Source organism: Chrysemys picta, chromosome 3, assembly GCF_011386835.1.
Source record: "Chrysemys picta bellii isolate R12L10 chromosome 3, ASM1138683v2, whole genome shotgun sequence".
Classification (NCBI taxonomy): Eukaryota; Metazoa; Chordata; order Testudines; family Emydidae; genus Chrysemys; species Chrysemys picta.
In genome coordinates this window covers 26716440-26739469 of record NC_088793.1, presented here as the reverse complement: position 1 = coordinate 26739469, position 23030 = coordinate 26716440, and the positions used below count along the sequence as shown (strand labels likewise).

General features: G+C 41.6%; 2 protein-coding genes across 5 annotated transcripts in view; both read right to left on the bottom strand.

Moving 5' to 3' along the window:
- The window catches only part of SMC6 (structural maintenance of chromosomes 6), a 90929-nt gene that overhangs the window by 20674 nt on the left and 47225 nt on the right, over positions 1–23030 (bottom strand). For all 4 annotated transcript variants that reach the window (XR_010599399.1, XM_065587648.1, XM_005293076.5 and 1 more), the window contains 5 exons: positions 15055–15215; positions 12347–12482; positions 9415–9495; positions 7420–7590; positions 5615–5752 (listed from right to left, as the gene is read on the bottom strand). Coding sequence is in view for 3 of the 4 variants with exons in the window: in XM_065587648.1 (XP_065443720.1) it covers positions 5615–5752; positions 7420–7590; positions 9415–9495; positions 12347–12482; positions 15055–15215 (687 nt within the window). In the remaining variant the exon portion in view is untranslated. The remainder of the gene's footprint in view (positions 1–5614; positions 5753–7419; positions 7591–9414; positions 9496–12346; positions 12483–15054; positions 15216–23030) is intronic.
- On the bottom strand, positions 18082–20373 carry LOC135982184 (uncharacterized). Its single transcript, XM_065587650.1, has 2 exons — positions 19646–20373; positions 18082–18651 (listed from the first exon to the last, which is right to left on the bottom strand). The coding sequence occupies exons 1-2, from the start codon at positions 20220–20222 to the stop codon at positions 18176–18178; spliced, it is 1053 nt and encodes a 350-aa protein (XP_065443722.1). The 5' UTR covers positions 20223–20373; the 3' UTR covers positions 18082–18175.

The window sequence follows — 23030 nt, the reverse complement described above, 5'->3', positions numbered from 1 at the left end:
GAAAAGGTACATATGTACTTCAGATGCTTGAGATAGATCCTTAGCACTCAAGGAATGCCCATTGATGCCACACCTTCCACATGTTAGAACAAAATGGTGGGAGAACTATTTCCCAGAAATTGTGGAAAAGGGAACTTATCTTGAACTGAAAGGTTTCTGGAGCTATAAGCATAATCCTTCCCTCATGACAAAGGCAGTGTGGTTCTTGTATGGACATGGGAACTAATTCCAAAACTTGCCTTTCACAGGTGGCATGACTAGCAAGGCCAACTGCAAGCTTGTCTAATTTGTCACTATGATTAAATGTGGCACCTGATACTCCAAATACTTGATGACAAAATATTGTTATGGCTGTAACCCACATTTTTACCATGCTTGGTTGTAGGACTCCAACCAAGCCTCCTGAAGAAACTCTAGTGTACCTGAAATCACATCAGAAATTTGGGATTATTATTGCATTTCTATTACATCATCATGTAGAGGTCAGGGACCCAGTGTGCTGGGGACTGCACAAAGAGGCAATCTTTGCCTCAAAAGAGCTTTTTGTTTCCCCTCACACCAGGAAAGTAAATTTGACTAAACCAATGATGATATACCCTGAGTTTTGTTGGAATTTCAACTGTATCAGAGGTTAATTCTAAACTACACTTCTCTTCTGATGCCCAGGTTGTTAACTGTAGATGTTCCCAGTCTGACTGAAGGAGTCCCTGCTTCAAGGGGTCTGGTGTTCTTTGTAGATATAATGTGGGGTCTTTGGGTACCTAGCAAGTCCAAAGTGCCTGCTGTAGGAGGACCACTACAACTCACTCTCTCTCTTTCTTTTCCGTACCCTTTATGTGAACTGTCTTGAAAAGCAGCACATTCTTCTCTACCCAGGACATTATTTCCATTATCACGAAGAAGCTTTTGACCTCTGGTTATTTCCTGATTTGGGAAAGGCTATAAAACACTTAAGTCTCAATCATAAGCCAACCTCCAATGGGAGGTTGGAGGAGACTTCCCCTGCACGTATCATAACCTATGTGGTTTCTTGTACCTTGCACCAGTGCAGCTGGTACTGATCCCTGTTACAGACAGCATACCGAACTCGATGAACCACTGATCTAATGCCATAAGGCCATGTGGGTTTTGCTTTTTCTTTAAAAAGAAAAGAAAAAACCCCATCGCCCGGATAGAGGTTCTGAAATGAGCTGAAAGGATGTAGTTTGAAGAGCATTTTATCTAGGCTTCTTTGGAAGCTTTTGCTCCAGATTTTTCCCTCAGCCAGAGTAATAGTCCCTTCTTGGATACTCTTGGTGTTGGTAGCAACCAATGGATTGCTATGCTGGTTTCAACAGCGAGGTCTGAGGCCTCTTTGCAATCTCAATATTTTCCCCAATAGCTCCTCACCTGTAAGTCTGGCTGCACAAGATACCAGTTTAGGATAAGCAATGCCTATTCATATATGAAATGTTGCTACCTTGTAGCCACCTAGTTGGAATCCATTGCTCATCATAGATCACATCAAGGCTTCGATGAGTACAGAACCCGAGACATCTCACTCCGGGCCAGGGTCATACCTCTAGAGAATAAGCCTTTTTTTTTTTTTTGGTGCGGGGGGGGGGGGGGGGGGCGAGGGTCACAAAGTCGGCTTTCCTTACTAAACATATGAAACATCTTTGGTCTGAATAGCTATAGGTGAGGTTTTTAATTTGCTGTGCAGTATGTCATAACTCTTATGGTGTATGCGGTCTTTTGGAAGGGAGTCCCATTATGAAGGTTTGACTATGTCTTTCACTGGTGGATCTACTATTGCATCAACCTTAGGCTCCCAAATAAGGCTGTCAAGCGATTAAAAAAAATAACTGCAAGCTTAAACGAACTGCTAAACAATAACAGAATATCATTTATTTAAATATTTTGGCTGTTCTTTACATTTTCAAATATATTGATTTCGATTACAACACAGAATACAAAGTCCACAGTGCTCACTTCATATTTATTTTTGATTACAAGTATTTGCACTGTAAAAAAACAAAATAAATAGTATTTTTCAATTCACCTAATACAAGTACTATAGTGCAATCTTTTTACCATGAAAGTTGAACTTACAAATGTAGAACTATGTACCAAAAAAACTGCGTTCAAAAATAAAACAATGTAAAATTTTAGAGCTTGCAAGCCCACTCCGTCCTACTTCAGCCAATCACTCAGACAAACAAGTTTGGTTACAATCTGTAGGAGATAATGCTGCCCACTTCTTGTTTACAATGTCACCTGAAAGTGAGGAACAGGCATTTGCATGGCACTGTTGTAGCCAGCGCCGCAAGATATTTATGTGCCAGATGCGCTAATGATTCATATGTCCCTTCATGCTTCAACCACCATTTCGGGGGACATGCGTACATGCTGATGACGGGTTCTGCTCAATAACGATCCAAAGCAGAGTGGACCGACGCATGTTCATTTTCATCAACTGAGTCAGATACCACCAGCAGAAGGTTGATTTTCTTTTTTGGTGGTTCGGGTTCTGTAGTTTCCGTATCTGAGTGTTGCTCTTTTAAGTCTTCTGAACGCATGCTCCACACCTCGTCCCTCTCAGATTTTGGACGGCACTTCAGATTCTTAAACCTTGGGTTGAGTGCTGTAGCTATTTTTAGAAATCTCACATTGGAACCTTTTTTGCGTTTTGTCAAATCTGCTGTGAAAGTGTTCTTAAAATGAACATGTGCTGGGTCATCATCCGAAACTGCTCTGATATGAAATATATGGCATGTCAGAGACATATAATTCTCCCCCAAGGAGCTCAGTCACAAATTTAAATAACGCATCATCAGCATGGAAGCATGTCCTCTGGAATGGTGGCCAAAGAATGAAGGGGCATACGAATGTTTAGCGTATCTGACACATAAATACCTTGCAACGCTGGCTACAAAAGTGCCATGCGAACGCCTGTTCTCCCTTTCAGTTGACATTGTAAATGAGATGCAGGCAGAGTTATCTCCTACAAATTTTACCCAAACTTGTTTGTCTGAGCGATTGGCTAAAGTAGGATTGAGTGGACTTGAAGGCTCTAAAATTTTACATTGTTTTATTTTTGAATGCAGTTATTTTTTTGTACTTAACTCTACATTTGTAAGTTCAAGTTTGATGAAAAAGAAATTGCACTACAGTACTTGTATTAGGTGAATTGAAAAATACTATTTCCTTTGTTTTTCACAGTGCAAATATTTGTCATCAAAAATAAATATGAAGTGAGCACTGTACACTTTGTATTCTGTGTTGTAATTGAAATCAATATATTTGAAAATGTAGAATACATCCAAAAATATTAAATAAATTCTAACTGGTATTCTATTGTTTAACAATGCAATTAAGCACGATTAATTTTTTTAATCGCGATTAATTTAAATTAATCCCGTGAGTTAACTGTGATTGACAGCCCTATTCACAAAATTTATGAAATTTCTTTGTTTTATACAAACATTTTAATTTAACATTTTGCTTAATCAATTATCCTCATTTGAATTTTATGATGCTCTCATCAATGGGAAAACATGTATCTAATTATATTTGAAAGGGCAAATATTGTATGAATATTAATGAGTTCCTTGCAAGCCATTGATTGCAATCCTCTCTTGGAAATGTCTTGTTGGTTGGTTGGGTTTGTTTTTGTTTTTTTGTGTGTTTTTTGCTGTTCTAAATTATAATAAAGTTGCAGCCACTGGTCAAAAGTCTAATGCTTGTGTCTGTCCCCACTGGCTCCTGCCATTTGCTAGATACTTTCCTCTGAAGTTTAGGATCTATATAGTCTTCAGTCTTGAATCCTTTCATAGAGCTCTCTTGATGATTACATTTGTGTTTATATGCCATATTGATGATTTTATAAAAACTATCTGATTTTTCCTGTGATGTATTATCACCCTGAACAAAAGCAATGTTCAGAAAAACTGCTATTTGTTTTCAGATCTGAGACAGTAAGTATAAATTTTACTGGGTGAAGACATTTTCATCATATATTCCCCACTGGTACAAAAGCAGCATTCTTGGCTTGGTAAACCTGAGTTATCTAATGGAAAAGTTCTTACTAATAATTTCCTTTCTGCTAGCAGTGTCTCCCACAATTCTGTATGTCTGGACTGGTCTCTTCTCTCAGCAGCTCATGGAGGTAGATCAGTGTTTTGATGACACACTGCTCCCGCTTGCTGCCAGATGAGTTATTCCCAAGCTTTAAACCTTGCATAATATCATTAACACATATACCAGAGATAATGAAATAACTATGTACATTAGATGAAAGAAGACAGTCATATGGTAACAATTCCACGTATTAGATGACTCTACTCATTAACCATCATCCACAGTGGGTAAAACTGTGGGAGACAATACTAGCTGAAAGAAAAGCGGTAAGAAATTTTCTGCTCCGCAGCCCAATGTCTCTCACAATTGTGGATGTCTGGGAAGTAGTCGGCAGTGAACGGATATAGGAAGGGTTGTGAAACAAGAAATTTGGAAGGAAAGAAGTACCCTCCCCTATTCGTGAGCTTGCTCAAAAGTCTATTATTTTCGGATCACTGCCTGCAGCACCTTCCTACCACAGGCAGTGTTCACAGAAGGTAGAAGGTTCACCTTGTAGTGCTTACTTAAGATGTTAGCTGTAGACCAAATAGTCACTTTGCAAATTTCCAAAGTGGATGCATTTGCTTTTTCCACTCATGAGAGTGTGAACCTTGATCCCTTCTCGGAGAGGAATCTTTGATGATTTAGAAGCTTCCACAATACATGGTCTTTCCACCTAGTGATGGAGAACTTGGAAGCTCTTAGTCCAAGGTATTTCGAGTGGAAGGAAATGAATTAGGAGCCCAATCTTCCCGTGGATTCTGTATGCTTTCAAAACTTCTTATGACATCTAAGATGTGTCACACCTTTGCAGTTGAACAGAACGAAGGAATCACAACCTCCTGGGAAGCACAGAAGGAGGAATTTCCCTTGGAAAGAAAAGATTTTGTCCACGAGGGAGATACAATAGGGGAGGCTCAGGGAGGGTTAAACCCTGAAGAATTAACTGATCAGGGAAGAGGAGGAATGCCAAGGAGGGAGAATACTGCTCCCTGCCAAAAAATGTGCAGAAAAGTTAAAATAGAAGGAGAGAAGGCAGGAACAAAAGAAACTACCACTGTCTATGGCTGTGGAGGCAACAAGCAAAAGCAGAGTAGGCGTGACCAGACCATGTGGCGCCAAAATGCTGAATCTACCTCTGTGAATGGCAGAGAGAGAACAGCCCAGATGTCCAGAATTGTGGGAGACGGGGGGCTACAGAAAGACTTAAGTTAACTGGTAGGCTTAAAATCCCGATAATGTTTCATTAAGACATATATCAAAAGGAAACTACACCCCATACACTTCAAGTTCTTTTTAGCTAACCTAGCAATCAATACTTAAAGACAACTAAAATACGGACAATAGTATGCAGGATAGATTTCTTGAGTACTTGGGGTTAGAGCAAGGGACTATGATACTAATTTTAAAATAACAGAAACTTCACTTAGCAGAGGGAACAACTGACTATCCAAGTAATAAATGGACCTTGAATACCCAACTTTTGTCCCCTACAAATTGCCAAAAACCCTCATACCTTTAATTCTTTTTCTTTAGCAGCTAGTTCTCCTTTAATTTTTTTTATGGATGCCAAATGCTCTTTCTGTTTCTCTTCATAGTGCTGCCAGTGGTGTTTACTCTTTTCCAATTCTAAGTCAGCTTGGTTTAATTCATCCTATTTGGAACAAATCAAAATGTCACATTTAATTGGAATGGCAGATTTGTGAACACCTCCCCAATGTTTACTAACTTAAAATGGGAGAATATGTTTAGTCATTACTGCTCCAATAACATAGCTTCTAGATTTTCACATTTTATAATGTCATTCCCGCTGAACTCCAGTGTCAGTAACAGCAATTTATGTGAGAGCACACACTCAATTCTGCCAGAAAGAGTATAGTAAGAGAATGCCTCGTGTTGCTCCTCTGCCATACTGGTAACTTTTAGGGGTTGTATGTGGTCTGTAAAGGAACAGTATAATTCTTTACTCATTGGGAAGAAGAGCTCAGAAACACTGGACTGAAAAATGGGAAGAGAACAGAGAATCCATTAAATGGGCACTTCTCTTATAAACTGGTAACTTACTAAAGTACTTAACTATCTTGATAGTTAGAAAGATTTTTCTAATATCTAACCTAAATCTCCCTTGCTGAAGATTAAGCCAATTACCTTCATCTGATAGGAAGGACAATTGATCACAATCTTCTTTATAACAGCCCTTAACATATTTTGAAAACTGTTACCAGGCTCCCGCTCAGTCTTCTTTTCTGAAAATAACCAGTTTTTTAACATTTCCTCATAAGCAAGCTTTTCTAAACCTTTGATTATTTTTGCTGTTGATCTCTGGGCTATCTCCAGTTTGCCCTCACCATTCTTAAAATGTGGTGGCTGAAACTGGACACACTACTCCAGCTGAAGCCTTACCGGTGGCCAAGTAAAATAAAACGATAACCTCTACTTCCTTACATACAATGTTCCTGTTAATAAACCTCAGAATATTAGCCTTTTTGACATCACCATATTGTTGGCTCCTGTTCAATCTGTGAAACACCAGAACCCCAGACTCTTTCAGCAATATTACTGCCTAGCCTGCTATACCCCATTTTAAAGACATGCATTCAATTTTTCTTTCCTAAGGGTAGTACTTTGCACTTGTCTTTATTGAATTTCATCTGTTGATTTCAGACCAACTGGAGAATTTGTCAAGGTAGTTTTGAACTCTCATCCTGTCCTCCAAACCACTTGCAAACCCACCCAGCTTGGTGTCATCTGCAAATTTTATAGGCATACTCTCTAGTCCGTTATCCAAGTCATTAAATGAAAATACTGAATAGTACTGGATCCAGGACTGACCCCTGTTGGAGCCCACTAAATACATTCTCCCAGTTTGACAGCGAATCCTTGATAATTATTGTGAGTATGATCTGTCAATCAGTTGTGCATTGCCCTTATAGTAACTTAATCTAGATTCACATTTCCCTAGTTTGCTTATGAGAATAACATGTAGGACTGTATCAAAGGCCTTACTCTAATCAAGATATATCATGTCTACAGCTCCCCCCACATCAACTAGACCAGTAACCTGTCAAAGAAGGAAATTAGGTTGGTTTGGCATGATTTATTCTTTACATATTGGCTATTTCATATCACCCTATTATTCTCTAGGTGCTTTCAAACTGATTGTTTAATAGTTTGTTCCAGTATCTTTCCAGATATCAAAGTCAGGCTGACTGGAATAATTCCCCAGATCCTTTGTTCCCCTCTTTAAAGATTAGTACTACGTTTGCCAACAAATGAAAATCAAATATGTTTTTAAAAGTTGTATATTTGTATGGTTTCTACCTTGACTGGACTGGCTATTTCTTCTACTTGGTGAAGTTTTTCTTTAATTTCTTCAAGTTTATGTTCAGCCATTCGTAGAATATTTTTCAATTCCTCCATTTTCCCCCTTTGCTGTTCCATATCCCGTTTAACAGATACCATCTTATGTTTGTTTTCTTGAGCTTCATCTTCCTGTTAGCATATAAACATAGGTTTGAAAATTAAGAGAAAAAATACCACCCTCGGTCATTGTACAAGATATTCATTTCAGAGTCACTTTTATGGATGTGAGATTACATGCAACAGTGTATTCAATTCTCTAATAAGAATGTCTATGGATCAATGGGCTAACTAACAAGCCCGGGAGGAGGATACTGAAGGGGGTGTTACAGACAACCAAGTCAAACCAGAGAACTGAGAGTTTATTAGATGACCAAAAAGCCATGATGGCAATCAACACAAATTAGAAAATTGATAAGGGAAGTTAAAAATATCAGGGAAAATATCATGACTGGCAGGTGTTGGAACAATAAGGAGTTTAGGTGTATTAATAGCAAAATAAATTACAGCAATACTATAGGCACAATACTATATGGAGATGGTAAAATTGTTAATAACAATGCAGAAAAGGCAGAAGTATTCAATAAATATTTCTATGCTGTACTGGAAAGAAGCAGAATGATGTACTTGTATCACATGAGGATGATGAAGCTTTTTTCCAGTACATTAGCTAACAAGAATATCTACGAGGGATAAAAAATACTTAAACAGGCTCAAAGAACTTGCACCCAACAGTGCTCAAAAGAGTTGGCTGAGAAGATTTCTGGCCCATTGATGTTCACTTTTGGTAAATGTTAGAATACCAAGGAAATTCAAGACGACTGGAAGAATGCTAATGTTGTGCCAATACTCAAAAAGGGTAAGTAGGATGACTCAGTTAACTACAGACAGGTTAGACTGACCTCAGTCCCAGGCAAAACAGTGGAAAAGCTGATACAGATTCAATTAAGAAAGAATTAAAGGATAAAAATATCATTAATGCAAGTCAACATGGTTTTATGGAAAATAGGTTTGGTCAAACAAACCTTAACGAGATCAAAAGTTTAGTTGATAAAGGTAACAGGGTAGATATCATATACTTAGACTTACATAAGGAATTTGACTTAATACCACACAAAAATTATAAACTGCATGATAAATGGATTAAGGACTGGCTGGCAGATCTCAAAAGTAATTGTCAATGGGGAATCATCATTAAATGGGGGTGTTTCTAGTGGGGCTCTGCAGAGATTGGTGCTAGGCCCGATGCCATCACAGTACAATTTAAAAGGATGCTGCCATTATGGAGATGACTTAAGGTGGAGTCAAACATCTTGGTCTGTACAGATAGCACTGGAAACAAATGGGTTGCCTCATTTGCCCTAGGCACAGGAGTCTAAGTCAGTCTTCAACATTGTCATCAATGATCTCCAAGTATCCATTTTAAAAAGAATATTGAAAAATTGGAGAGCGTACAAAAAAGAGCCACAAAGATGATTCCAGGGTGAGAGAAAATGCCTTATAGTGTGAGGCTTAAAGAACTCAATCTTTTTAGTTTATCAGAAATATGATTGAGAGGTGACTTGATTACAGTGCAAAGAAAATATTGTGTACTAAAAGGCTTTTTAATCTAGCACAGAATGGAGTGACAAGAACCATAATAAGAAAATACCGGGTACTAAAAGGCTTTTTAATCTAGCAAAGAAAGGAGTAACAAGAACCAATGGCTGGAAGCTAAACCAGACAAATTCAGTCTGGGAGTAAGGCACAATTTTTTGTATATATTATTTTTTAAGCAAGGGTGATTAACTATGGGAACAAAGAGAAGTGGTGGATTGTCTCTCGTGTTGTCTTCAGATCAAGATTGGTTGCCGTCAGATCAAAACATGCTTTAGCCAAACACAAGTTTTCATTACTAGCATTTAAAAAAATAGAATAATACATCAAGGTAAGAAAGAATACATTAATCATTCTTACTAATGTGGAGATGTCTACTGATTGGTGTTCTTCTACATTCTCAAGATCTGCTATTTCTATGTTTATTCTTCTTATTTTCATCTGAAAAAGGAAACATTTTTTTCTTAGAAAGTTAAACAGGTAACCCAAAATACATACCAAAACAAGGACATTTTGATCCAGAAGTGCAGGCGCTCCGAAGAGAAGTAATGTTTAAAAATTACATTTGCATTAATTACATTTTTCTCAAAATAATGGACAGTAAAACTTTGCTATGTTACATAAAAAAAACCACCTTCAAATATTTTTCTGCAGTAGTTAAATTTTGGTCCATATGCTGATACTATACGACTGTTTATATGCACTTCAGTGCACATACTTCCATAATAGGACACTAGGCGATTGTTTACCTGATAATTTGAGCATCATTGGCCAATATAAGTGAACTGTAGAACCTAGCCTACTACTATAAAGAGGCATTCTGAGAACAAGAATGACGACTGATTGGAAAGAGATTTATAAGGAAAGGTAAAAGTAACTAAATATGCACAACTCAATTAAACAATAACTAAGGGAATATGGAGGGAAGGAAAGAGACATTTGCGACCCAAGGACCATTTGTGATGCCAATTGGAAGAGGGCACAGGAGGTCTTAAGGGCTACAGGGATCCCCTGGATAGGTATTTACATTCTAGTTCACCGAAATGTCTCTGAAGGTTTCTATTGAAAGCCTTTATCACACTGGTCATCATAATCTCTGCGAAATGTATATGCAAATAATATCTACAAATATACAGATATAGGTAGACATAGATAAAGAAATTATGTTCTTAAGGTCTTGTAGCAGTCGCATGCCCTGAGACTGATTCCATCAGACAGGAGGTGGAAGACCATTATCTCCCTTGCTTTCTGTTGTGTGTCTTACAACAGAAGTCTATTAACATAAAAAATTAAACGCCAATGCTGAGACTGTAGGGACTTCAGAAGGAAACTTAACAGGAACAATGGAAGGTGGGGTGTCTGTTTTAAAGGTAAAGAACAAAGGACTGGTCTTACAATATCTAGCAGTGCACAAAGATGCCCTGGCATCCTTCATCTGGGGGAAGACAGGCTACCAGCAGGCTTGGTCTCATGAAAGGTGGATCTCAGTCATCCTGGTTGAAGAATGCTGTGAGACAGCCTTTGGGGCAAGCAGTACTTTATTAGACAAGAGGGCATTTTATTAGCTGAGTTTAGGCACTAGTATATGTGGTACAATATTATTTTATTTGTAACTCTTTGTTTTCAATACAATATACTTAAATTTATCCAAAACCCTATTATCTGAACCTCTACCTCTACCTCTACCTCTCTTCCTACTGTATTTTCCACTCCATGCATCTGATGAAGCGGGTGTTAGCCCACGAAAGCTTATTTCCCAAATAAATATGTTAGCCTTTAAGGTGCCACAAGTACTCAACATTGTTTTTGCTGATACAGACTAACACGACAACCACTCTGAAACGTGTCCACATTATGTGAATTCCTTCCTTGTCCTGCAGCATGAAATACATGCCCTCCGCAGCATGCATCATTTATCCTCCTGGGGGTCAAGGAAGGGATTCAGATAATGTGGAGGTTCGGATAATACAGCAAAGAGCCCTGGCCAGAAATGAGAGAAGGACAACAAGTCCCCAGCAGCAGGAAAGGTCACCCTGCTGCTGAATGGGTTCTGCAAGGCTACTGTCTTGGGAGTAAGCAAGCAACGTGGCCATGATAGTAGAGTTGCAAAGGGCTCCCTGCGCCGCTGCGGGGCTGGTGACACCCACCAGCACCTGGAGGTTGCAAGGTGCAAGATGGCTGTGGTCCTGGTGGGGCAGAGCAGAGTTCTGGCTGGGGGTCTCTGCTCTGCCTCACTAGGACTGCAGCCTCCCTCCATGCCTGGTGCCTGCAGAGACAGGGTGTCACCAGCCCTGCAGGGAGAACTTTGCAGCCCCACAGTCAGGGGATTGAGTAAGTGGGGCAGAGCAGAGGCCCTCACAGCCAGGACTGCAAGGAAGATGGCTGTGGGGAAGGCCACCCCACTGCTGAATGGATAAATGGCTCCTGCCCTCCTGATTATCCAAACTCCCGATTATCAGAATCTATGCTATTCAAATAATTGGGGGTATAATGTATTTTTGTTTGTTATCACTCGAATCTATAGTCTTCATTAAATAAATTTACACTTGATTTTCTCTATGAATGAAAATAAGTATTGTCTGTTAGGTGGCTCTGTGTTAAGCTGTGGTGTACTGTTCCTTTGGGAACAGTTTGTCTGGTAATTCTGTGAATGTCCAATGGATAAGGAGCTCAATATCGCAAGGGACTGCTCGGAGGATTCGGGGTTTGGCATATGCCTATTGCTAGCTGCATGAGGGACAGCAGAGCCTGAGTGCTTGCGTGGCCTGTGGCTTGGAGAGTCAAGGAGTTGACCCGAGGCAGGTACAGACAAGGCTTCCTCACATTAAAAATGGGTGTTAGCAAGGTGCCTCACAACCTGGGTACCCCTAGGAAGTGTCACAACATTAATACATAAACAGCTGAAGGATGCAAATGCTAAACAGGAAGGTAAGTTACTTATGTTTGAATAAAACATAAACAAGGATTAATGGGATGAAATTAAGAAATTAGACTGAAGATCAGGAATACACATCCTAGAAAGCGGTATTTATTATATTGGTCTCCCAAGGAAAGTGAAAACCCTAGTGAGCATTCATAGAATAACAAGGGAAGCATGCGAGCATAAATCTAGCTGCATGATGCAAGGACACTTAACAACAATAGAGCCTGAGACTCGGCACATTTTTAAACAAAAGCAAAGCCACCAAATAAATATATGCGAAAATCACTTGTTTAAAAGTTTAAAAAAGACTAATACAATAGGCTAAAACAGATGCATTTTTGATTTTAGCAGTCTATTACATATTTCTACCTGTAATTCTTTTTGTTGTCTACGATAACGATTAAGATAATCTTCATTCTGTCTCGTCTCATTTTCATTGGAACGTAAACAATGTTGAGATGTTGACAACTGTGCCATTTTGTTTTCAACTTCTTTCTGCAAGTGACTTAAAATATAAAATTTATCATAAGATTATATGCTCTCCAATTACAAATTCTACCAAATGGACTGAACAATGGCTATGAAACAAAAAAATTCTGATACAGGTGCTAATGACTGATAGGGAGATTGAATGCTTTATCACTAGCTCACTAGTTCATAATTGGTTATCATCTGATAGTTATTTAGTAGTCTCTGTTCAGTCCCTAGTGGGTATGCATTCATGTCAAATAAACCACCATCTCATTAAGAACCCTTATTGGCAGCCTTAGCAGAAAGGCCAAGTGCCTGAACTAAACTGTGTTATTACTTCTAAAAATGCTAGTATACTTTAAGACCAGACAGAACTGTGGTTGGAGCAAAGTAACTAAGTCTGTATGGAGAAACCTGGCTTACCACCTCCCATACTTGTTCTTTTTAAGAAGGATTTCAATCCTCAGGATTGTTAATATGGCACTTTTAGTGAGCAGTAAATTCACTTAAAAAGCAAAACAGACACTCTAGTTAACCTTCATATAGAGTGGACAAAATACTCATATATAGCTTTCATAACTGGAAATGGCAGTGGCAGCATCTCAGCCGACCATAGTAAAAAACACTTTTTGCAGTAAAACATGCATATTTCAAAATAGGCAATATAGTGGTAGTGTTTAAAAGAAACAACAGATTAAGCAGGATCCCAATATAAGGTTTAATAATATTTTTATAGTATAAGGCTTAATAAAAATATAATGTTTATAATACAAGAGACTAAAGGAAATGACATACTCGTCCCATCTATTTTATGTTCTAAGGGAGACTTTTTGTTGTGTGTGTGGGTTTTTTTTTTTTTTAATATAAAAACACTTCCCTCCACTTACAAAATTTGCAACAGAAATATTGTAGCATTTTGGTAACAACTGAAAACTTGAAAAAAGTAGTGGACTTGAAACTGACTATTAACATAAGAGAAGCAGACTGGTTTATTTTAATAATCTAAATGGAGAAAAATATAAATACTAAACCACACCCTAAATAGCAAAAAGTTGTTATTAGAGCTCACAGAATTTTAAACATCTTAGGTGTTAATAAGTTAAGGAAAATTTCTTTTCAATACATTTTTAATTCAACAGTGCCCTATTTTCTCACTTCATCTGCATTATAGCTCAGCCCCCAAAATAAAGTATTTTAATGGTACTAATTGGAGTTGGTCAAAGAAGTTATTACCACCACCACTGAAATCTCTCAAGAATAAATGCTGGTTTTCTTTTAAAGCTTGCTATTTTGAAAAAGTAACCAGAATAATCAAGATGACTACATATAGCTGCACGTAGGTATGCCAAATGCTTGGAACTGAGGCCTGGCCTACACTACAGAGTTAGGTTAACACAAGACAGCTTACATTGATCTAACAATGTAAGGCCTGGTCCACACTAACCCCCCACTTCGGACTAAGGTACGCAAATTCAGCTACGTTAATAACGTAGCTGAATTCGAAGTACCTTAGTCCGAATTTACCGCGGGTCCAGACGCGGCAGGCAGGCTCCCCCGTCGATGCCGCGTACTCCTCTCGCTGAGCTGGAGCACCGGCGTCGACGGCAAGCACTTCCGGGATCGATCTGGGATCGATTTATCGCGTCTAGACAAGATGCGATAAATTGATCCCAGAAGATAGATCGCTTACATCGGACCAGGAAGTAAGTGTCTACACTAAAATTTTGCTCCCGCCAACATAACTGCCCTGCTATGCTGACTTAACTCCACCTCCATGAGAGGCACAGAGTCAATGTTGATGTAGTTAGGTTGACACAGTGTCAGTGTAGACCCTGCATTGCTTATATAGACTGTTACTGGCTTTCAAAAGTCATCCCACAATGTCCCAAATTGATACAAGTGCTCCTGGTGAGGATGCACACCACTGACATACAGAACTAAGTGTAGACATGCACAAGCAATGTAATTACTGCAGCAGCAGCTGTATGCCGACGTAAATTAGCTTGACTTAATTTTGTAGTGTAAACATGCCCTAACAAAACAGCTACAAATCTTTTAACAAAGGGCAATTGGCGTGAGGCTAATTTGGAATAGAAAAACTAAGTTATCTTACACTCAACCAAATCATAGTATTTTTAGAGACCTTTCATTTCAGGCTTGCTCTTTGGCTAAGGCTACAAAAATTAAAGGAAGGTAACTGGATTTCTCAGAGTAAGTTGCCTCTGCAAATCCCATGTCTTTGGGCCATATCCACATGCCACAAGCTCAAAACAATTAAGAAGGAACTCAAGAATATGAATCTATTACAAAAGGTACTTCTGGAAAATATATACGTGATTTTAATAAGTCTAATGAGGAAAAAAAACTTCACAAGAAAAAAGTGTGATGCAGGTACAGTCATGGAGTTAAGTCTACAAGAAAAGAAAGGTCAATTGAAGAGAAGGGTACCTTTTTCTACAATGCAGAGGGAAGGGTTCTTTTTTGATTTTGTGCTTTAAAACACTCCTGAAACCCTCAAACAGGAGTAGAAGGACAAAGAGCAAAAGATGTTACTTCTAACACCTTGAGAGAGAATACTTTACACTTCAGCAATACATGACACTAACCTTATTTCTGCTTCCACGTCTTTACTTAGGAATTTTGGCCTGGTATTATCAGATGAATAATAACGTCTCTCAAACACTTGATCACCCTCAGCAGTAAAAGCTTCTCTACAGTTTTTTGGAGGCCTGTTCCTCTGCATTACTTCACGAGCCTTTGGGTTACTCTGAAAAACATAGGTATTTTCTCATAAAAAGTACTCACAATGGCTAGCAATTTGAAATGTTATCTATATTTCTGATCCTTAGAGCACCCAAAGCTCTCACTGACTTCTACCAACCTCAGGGCGTGGTATTTCTTGCTTTCAGAACAGTAAGAAAACTGAGTTTAAGATTTAAGAACTTGATCTGAAACTTAAGAAAAGTCTAAGTCCCTTACACTTGGAATAAAAAACAACCCACTTAAGAGTTACCTGGACCAATGAGTCTACTAAAGGGTCTTAAGTTGACAAAAATACTGATATTCAAGATGGAATACACCCTTAGATCTTCTACTGAATCCATCTGGCAGTGTTCTTTGTACAGCTTCATTTTAAATCTCTCAATTAATGACTTTTTCCCTGTTTCCTTTGGAAAAATACTCCACAACTAAATGATTGTCTACATACAGAAAGTTGCACTGGTTTAACCAAAACACCTTAAAAATCACACCTTCAGTAAAACTGATGCAGCTTTGTTTAGGTCAAGCCCAGTATGCTTGGCATCCCATTTCTCTTAGGCCTTGTCTACACTACGAGAGTAGTTCGATTTTACTTGCATCGAATTTTTGTAATCGATATTGCAAAGTCGAACGTGTGTGTCCACACTAAGGACAGTAATTCGACTTTGTGCGTCCACACTAATGGAGAAAGCGTCGACATTCGAAGCGGTGCACTGTGGTCAGCTATCCCACAGTTCCCGCAGTCCCCTCTGCCCATTGGAATTCTGGGTGTAGCCGGCAATGCCTTCTGGGTAACAAAATGAGTCGAGGGTGCTTTTGGGAAACTGTCGTCATCCGTCCATCACTCCCGCCCTCCCTCCCTGAAAGCGCCGGCGGGAAAACAGTTCGCGCGCTTTTCCAGTCATTGACAGCGCGGACGCCACTGTACTCCGAGCATGGAGCCCGCTGCGACCATCGCTGCAGTTGTGGCCGCTCTCAACGTCTCGCAGCTTATCATAAAGGTTTCCCTGAGGCAGATGCAGAAAAGTCAGGCGAGGAGGCTACGGCACCGCAGTGATGTCCTGAAGTCTGAGAGTAGCACAGACCTGTCAGAAAGCAGGCGACCCAGCGCCGAGGACATCACAGTGGCAATGGGTCATGTTGATGCCGTGGAACGGCGATTCTGGGCACGGGAGACAAGCACTGAGTGGTGGGACCGCATAGTGCTGCAGGTCTGGGATGAATCCCAGTGGCTGCGAAACTTTCGCATGCGGAAGGGAACTTTCCTGGAACTTTGTGAGTTGCTGTCCCCTGCCCTGAAGCGCAGTGACACCCAGTTGCGAGCTGCACTGAGTGTACAGAAGCGAGTGGCCATAGCCCTCTGGAAGCTTGCAACGCCAGACAGCTACCGGTCAGTCGCGAACCAGTTTGGGGTGGGCAAATCTACCGTGGGGGTTGTTGTGATGCAAGTAGCGAAGGCAATCGTTGATGTACTGCTGCCAAAGGTAGTGACCCTGGGAAACGTGGAGGCGATCATAGATGGTTTCGCAGCGATGGGATTCCCAAACTGTGGTGGGGCCATAGATGGAACTCACATCCCTATCCTGGCACCGGACCACCAGGCCACCCAGTACATTAACCGAAAGGGCTACTTTTCCATGGTGCTGCAAGCACTGGTGGACCACAGGGGACGTTTTACCAACATCTACGTGGGATGGCCAGGCAAGGTTCATGACGCTCGTGTTTTCAGGAACTCTGGTCTGTTTAGACGGCTGCAACAAGGTATTTACTTCCCGGACCACAAAATAACTGTTGGGGATGTGGAGATGCCTATAGTCATCCTCGGGGACCCAGCCTACCCGCTAATGCCCTGGCTCATGAAGCCCTATACTGGCGCCCTGGACACTGAAAAAGAACTCTTCAACTACCGGCTGAGCAAGTGCAGAATGGTGGTGGAGTGTGCTTTTGGCCGTCTCAAGGGGAGATGGAGAAGCTTACTGACTCGCTGTGATCTCAGCGAAACCAATATCCCCATTGTTATAGCAGCTTGCTGTGTGCTCCACAATCTCTGTGAGAGCAAGGGGGAGACTTTATGGCGGGGTGGGAGGTTGAGGAAAATAGCCTGGCTGGTGATTACTCACAGCCAGACAGCCGGGCGATTAGAAGAGACCAGCGGGAAGCGCTGTGCATCCGGGAGGCTTTGAAAGCAAAGTTCCTGAGTGAGCAGGGTAACCTGTGACTTTATAGTTTGTGTACTGAGAAGCTAAACCTGCCCCCGTTTCTTTACCCAGGTAATGTTGACTATCCTATCCAGTTACATACCCCCTTCACCCCCCCTCCAACACACGTGTCGAAATAAAAATAGTTCTACTTTGTTAAAGCACACCGTTTTCTTTAATACTGTTTTCGCGGGAATTTTTTAAAACTGGGACGCAGACTGTGGTGCGGAGCGGGTGTAGTGTTGTGACGCGAATGCAGCTTCTAAACTCAAGGATTGACAGGCTCCGCTGCGGTGGGATGCTTGTTTCAACGGAGCCTGTCACCCCTCCTGATCGGGACTGTGTGTATGGGGGGGTCTATTTGACTTTGTGGCAGGGGGAGGACGGTTACAGATCCCCTGCTGTGTGGCTCTGTGATCCTGCCTAAGGACCGGCGCTCAAGATCTGTAACTGCCCTCCCCCGCCACAAAGTCACAGAGCAACCCCCCCCCCCAACATAACATGAAAACAACCTCCCAGACTAACCGGGGTAACTAGTCACTGCATCACTGCACTGTGTATGTGCCCTGCTGCTGTGCCTGCCCCCGACTATGTACCCTGCCAAAGGAGACTGTCCTGTCCAATTACCAACCCCCTTTCCCCTCCTCCTCCAAAAGAACATGATTGAAACAGTAGTTAACAGAAACGAATTTTTTATTATCAACTACACATGGCATTGGGAGGTGAAACTTGGACGTGGGCTTCTGTCAGGCGGGAAGGAAAGAACTTTTCAAATTTTGGGAAATGAGAGCCTTCTGCTACTAGAGCTCTCTGCAGGGGTGGAGTGAGACTTAGCAGGGACTCTGCCGCCTCTCCTTCTTTGCACTTTGGGTGAGGTGGGTATGGGACTTGGTGGCGGGGGATGGCGGTTACAGATGGACTGCAGCGGGGCTCTGTCCTCCTGCCTCCGTTCCTGCAGAACATCCACAAGGCGCCGGAGTGTGTCCGTTTGCTCCCTCAGTAGTCCAAGCAGCGTTTGAGTCGCCTGCTGGTCTTCCTGCCGCCACCTCTCCTCCCGATCCATGTTGGCTTGGTGCATTCGGGTCAAGTTCTCCCGCCACTGGGTCTGCTGTGCTGCCTGGGCTTGGGAACAGGCCATAAGCTCAGAGAACATGTCCTCCCGTGTCCTCTTCTTCCTACGCCTAATCCGCGCTAGCCTCTGGGAGTGTGATTCCAGGCTAGGTTGTGAGACAGTCGCAGACGGGGCTGTGGAAATGGGAAAAAGGGAGTGAATTCCTAAGAAAGATAAATGTAGTTGTGAACAAAGAACATAGTCTTTCTCTGTGAACAAGACCATGCACAGCACCTTTCACATGCGCACTCAGCACAAGGTCGAATTCTCGGCCTTCGCATTCAGTGCCTGGGGTCTTGAACAGCACATTTGAGAAGCGAGGCAGCACAACGGAATTTCTGTTGCAGGCAGACATGGTAAGCCGTACACTTGTGGCAGTTTAAAACTTTTATATTACCACTGGCCTCATTTCACATTTAAATCAATGTCAGTCCCTGCTGCCAGCAATCCGGCAAGCGGGAACTCTGCCCCTGTCCCACCCCCTCGCGGCTGTCCCCGGGAACGATCCCTTTCGGCTGCCCCTCTCCCGCCTCCACCGCGTGGCTGCAAACCAGCGGTTACAGTTCTGTAAAGGAATGGGAAAGCAGTCCCAACACTAACATTCCCCTACCTAATTAAAAGCAGGTCACCATGGCCGACATCACCCTGATGAGGATCTCCGAGAGCGACAAAGAGAGAATGCTCCGGGAAAGCCTCCAAAGACCAGGGCCGTATGCCGCCCTGCTGTGCAGAGCAATGATCCCGGAGTACTTGATAATCTCGTGGCGCGGCAACGTGTCGTACTTCGGAGGACCCAATAAGGCCGCTCTCCCCAAGAACCTCATGCAACGGCTTTCAAGTTACCTCCAGGAGAGCTTCATCGAGATGTCCCAGGAGGATTACTGCTCTATCCCCGGACACATAGACCGCATTTTACTGTAGCTGCAGTAGCAGGGAATAAACAGTAGAGCGGCTTGTGCAGGACAATCACTGAAAACCGGACATTGCTAGATTTCTTTTCAAAACTTGCACTGCCCCTTACTAAACCGTTAAGCGCCTAGGGCACACTAATCATGAACAACCCATTCTTTTAATTGTTAATATTCCTGTTTTGTTTAAAATAAATGTTTAGATGTTTACAACACTTACTGGCTGATCCTTCACCAGATTCTGTGTCCGGGGTAACGGCTCGGGACGCTTCGTAGGGGATCTCTGTAAGGGTGATGAAGAGATCCTGGCTGTCGGGGAAATCAGCGTTGTGAGAGCTGCCGACTGCCTCGCCCTCCTCATCTCCTTCCTCATCTTCCCCGTCCCCTAACATGTCCGAGGAACCGGCCGTGGACAGTATCCCATCCTCAGAGTCCACGGTCACTGGTGGGGTAGTGGTGGCGGCCGCACCGAGGATGGAATGCAGTGCCTCGTAGAAACGGGATGTCTGGGGATGGGATCCGGAGCGTCCGTTTGCCTCTTTGGTCTTCTGGTAGCCTTGTCTCAGCTCCTTGATTTTCACGCGGCACTGCGTTGCATCCCGGCTGTATCCTCTCTCTGCCATGTCTTTAGAGATCTTCTCGTAGATCTTTGCATTCCTTCTTTTGGATCGCAGCTCAGAAAGCACGGACTCATCGCCCCACACAGCGATGAGATCCAAGACTTCACGATCAGTCCATGCTGGGGCTCTCTTTCTATTCACAGACTGCACGGCCATCACTGCTGGAGAGCTCTGCATCGTTGCCAGTGCTGCTGTGCTCGCCACGATGTCCAGACAGGAAATGAGATTCAAACTGGCCAGACAGGAAAAGGAATTCCAATTCAAATTTTCCCGGGGCTTTTCCTGTGTGGCTGGTCAGAGCATCCGAGCTCGCACTGCTGTCCAGAGCGTCAACAGAGTGGTGCACTGTGGGATAGCTCCCGGAGCTATTAGCGTCGATTTCCATCCACACCTAGCCTAATTTGACATGGCCATGTCGAATTTAGCGCTACTCCCCTCGTCGGGGAGGAGTACAGAAGTCGAATTAAAGAGACCTCTATGTCGAACTAAATAGCATCGCAGTGTGGACGGGTGCAGGGTTAATTCGATGTAACGGCGCTAACTTCGACATAAACGCCTAGTGTAGACCAGGCCTTAGGGTTACACTGGGGACTTATAGCAACATAACTACGTCTCTCAGGAGTGTAAAAAATTCACATCCCTGAGAGATGTTGCTATGCTGATCTAACCCCCACTGTAGACAGTGCTAGGTCGATGGAAGAATCCACCTCTCAGGGAGATGGATTACCTACACCAATGGGAGAACCCCTCTCTTGGGCGTAGGTAGTGTTTATACTTAAGTGCTACATTGGTGTAGCTGCAGCATTGCAGCTGTGCCGCTGTACATGTTTAAATGTAGACATACCCTTAGTTACATCTCCTTCTACTGACTTATAACCAATCCTCCGTCCCTCTGATCTTCACACCATTCAAACACATAGGTCTAGTCTACACTAGAAAATTAGGTTGGTATTACATCACTCAGGGTGTGAAAAATCCACATCCCTGAGTGACACACTCAAACCAACCTAACCTCCAGTGTAGACAGTGCCTCTTGGGCAGGAGAATTACCTACACCGATGGGAGAATCCTCCCCTTAGCGTAGGCAGTAACTTCACTGAAGTGCTACAGCAGTGCAGTTGCGCTACTGCAGCATTTTAAATATAGACAAACCCTTAGAGGACTGTGTCCTGTTACTTACCCAAGCAATATTTATCAGAAGAAAGAAATTAATCAAATACTTGTAATACTAGTTTCTTTCCTCATAAGCCATTATTTCCTGCCCCGTAATCCGTTTTCTTGCTCCTCTCCAAATTCCCTGCAATTTTCTTTATCTTTCAGAAATTAAGATGCCCAGAACTAGGAGCAGTATGTTAAGTGCAGTACAGACAGAGCTAATCCCGTTAGCATTTTCCCCCTTGCCATATTACATTGTAAACTTGCATCTATTTTGCTGTAAACCAGAACTTCAGGGGGAGAGGGGGGAGAAAGAGGGAGAAAGGGTCTCAGATATTACTGCTTTTCAAAGCTTAGTCTACATTAGGAAACGGACAACTGCCAGCAATGGGTCTCTTTGAACCAGGGTGGATAAAAATCAATGACTTTAAAAAAAAATGGATTTTTTTTATTTAAATTGGATTTTTTTGATAAAATGCTTTTTAAGGAAAAAAGCCATCTAAAGATAGTTTTAATTAAGATAAATTATAGCTCAAAGATATCTCATCATGGAATAGGGATTATAAATTCTAATTCTATAGTATGAGAATAAATTCATATAATGTTTAAGAAAAGTTTTGTAAAAGAATTCCAATAGTTCATGGATTAGGGACCCAATTTTATGGGGTTCCAGGGGCTTCTGTATAGATTATTTAGGTTAATCTTTCTATCTACCCAATGGGACACAGTGCTAAGTCTAGAAGATACCATCAGAGATGCTTAGTTTTGCAGTTCTCAAACTGTGGATTTGTGTCTCCAGAGATAATATGCTTGTTAATAGCAAAAAAAAAAAAAAAAAAAAAAAAAAAATTAAATAAATTATGTATAGAGGTGAGAAATAACAGACCTCAACTCTATTATCCCTCTGCAAATTTGTGTACACAAACTCAATCCCTTACCTCTCTCTAAAAGTGCAAAATTTCAAAAAGTTCAATGAATAGAAGATTGTTGGGGGCGGAATAGATCTGGACAAGGAAAAGAAGTCTGGAGATAAATGTGAGAAGGGAGGGACAAGCAGTAGAAACAAAAGTGAAACTGTTTGAGCAGCATATTCCAGAAGTCTTGAGGTCTTTCTGAGTGTAGTTTTCATTAACTTGAGATCTACCATACCATTCTCACACTAGAAGGGAAAACCTATAATGGCAGCAGGCCGTAAAAGAGACCCAATTTGGGTCTCATATCTCTGAGTTGTGAAGAATATGTATTAAGGTTATAACAACCAACAAGAATGCACTTTTATGTAGAAATCCATGATTAAATTGAGTCTTCCTGATTAGTGATTTAAATCAATTTGATTCAAATCAAATCCACCCTGCTTTGAACCAGTGACAAGAACTGTTTAACTGCTAACAAAACTGGAACAAAATTATTTAACTCGTTTAAAGAAAACCTTTTTGAAACACAGCTTTCTGAGGGTGCTGAAAATAGCTTTGACCAACAGACAAAGGCAGTTAAACAGTTTTCAGCTCTGGTTCAGGTGGACCTACTGTCATCAACTACTATCAGTAACAGGTTAAATTTCCAACTGTAGATGTTCTCTGCTGTGTCCTTAATATTAGATATAGACTTTAAGGGCAGAAGGGATTATCCGAATCACGTAGTCTGACTTCCTGCGCTACTGCAGGCCACAGAAACTCAACCATCCACTCCTGTAATAGTCCCATAACCTCTTGCTGAGTCTTGATTTAAGAACTTTCCATTACAGAGAATACATGATTTACTCTAGTTCAAACCAGCAAGTGACCCATATCCCATGCAGCAGCAGAAGGCAAAAAACCTCTAGGGTCTCGC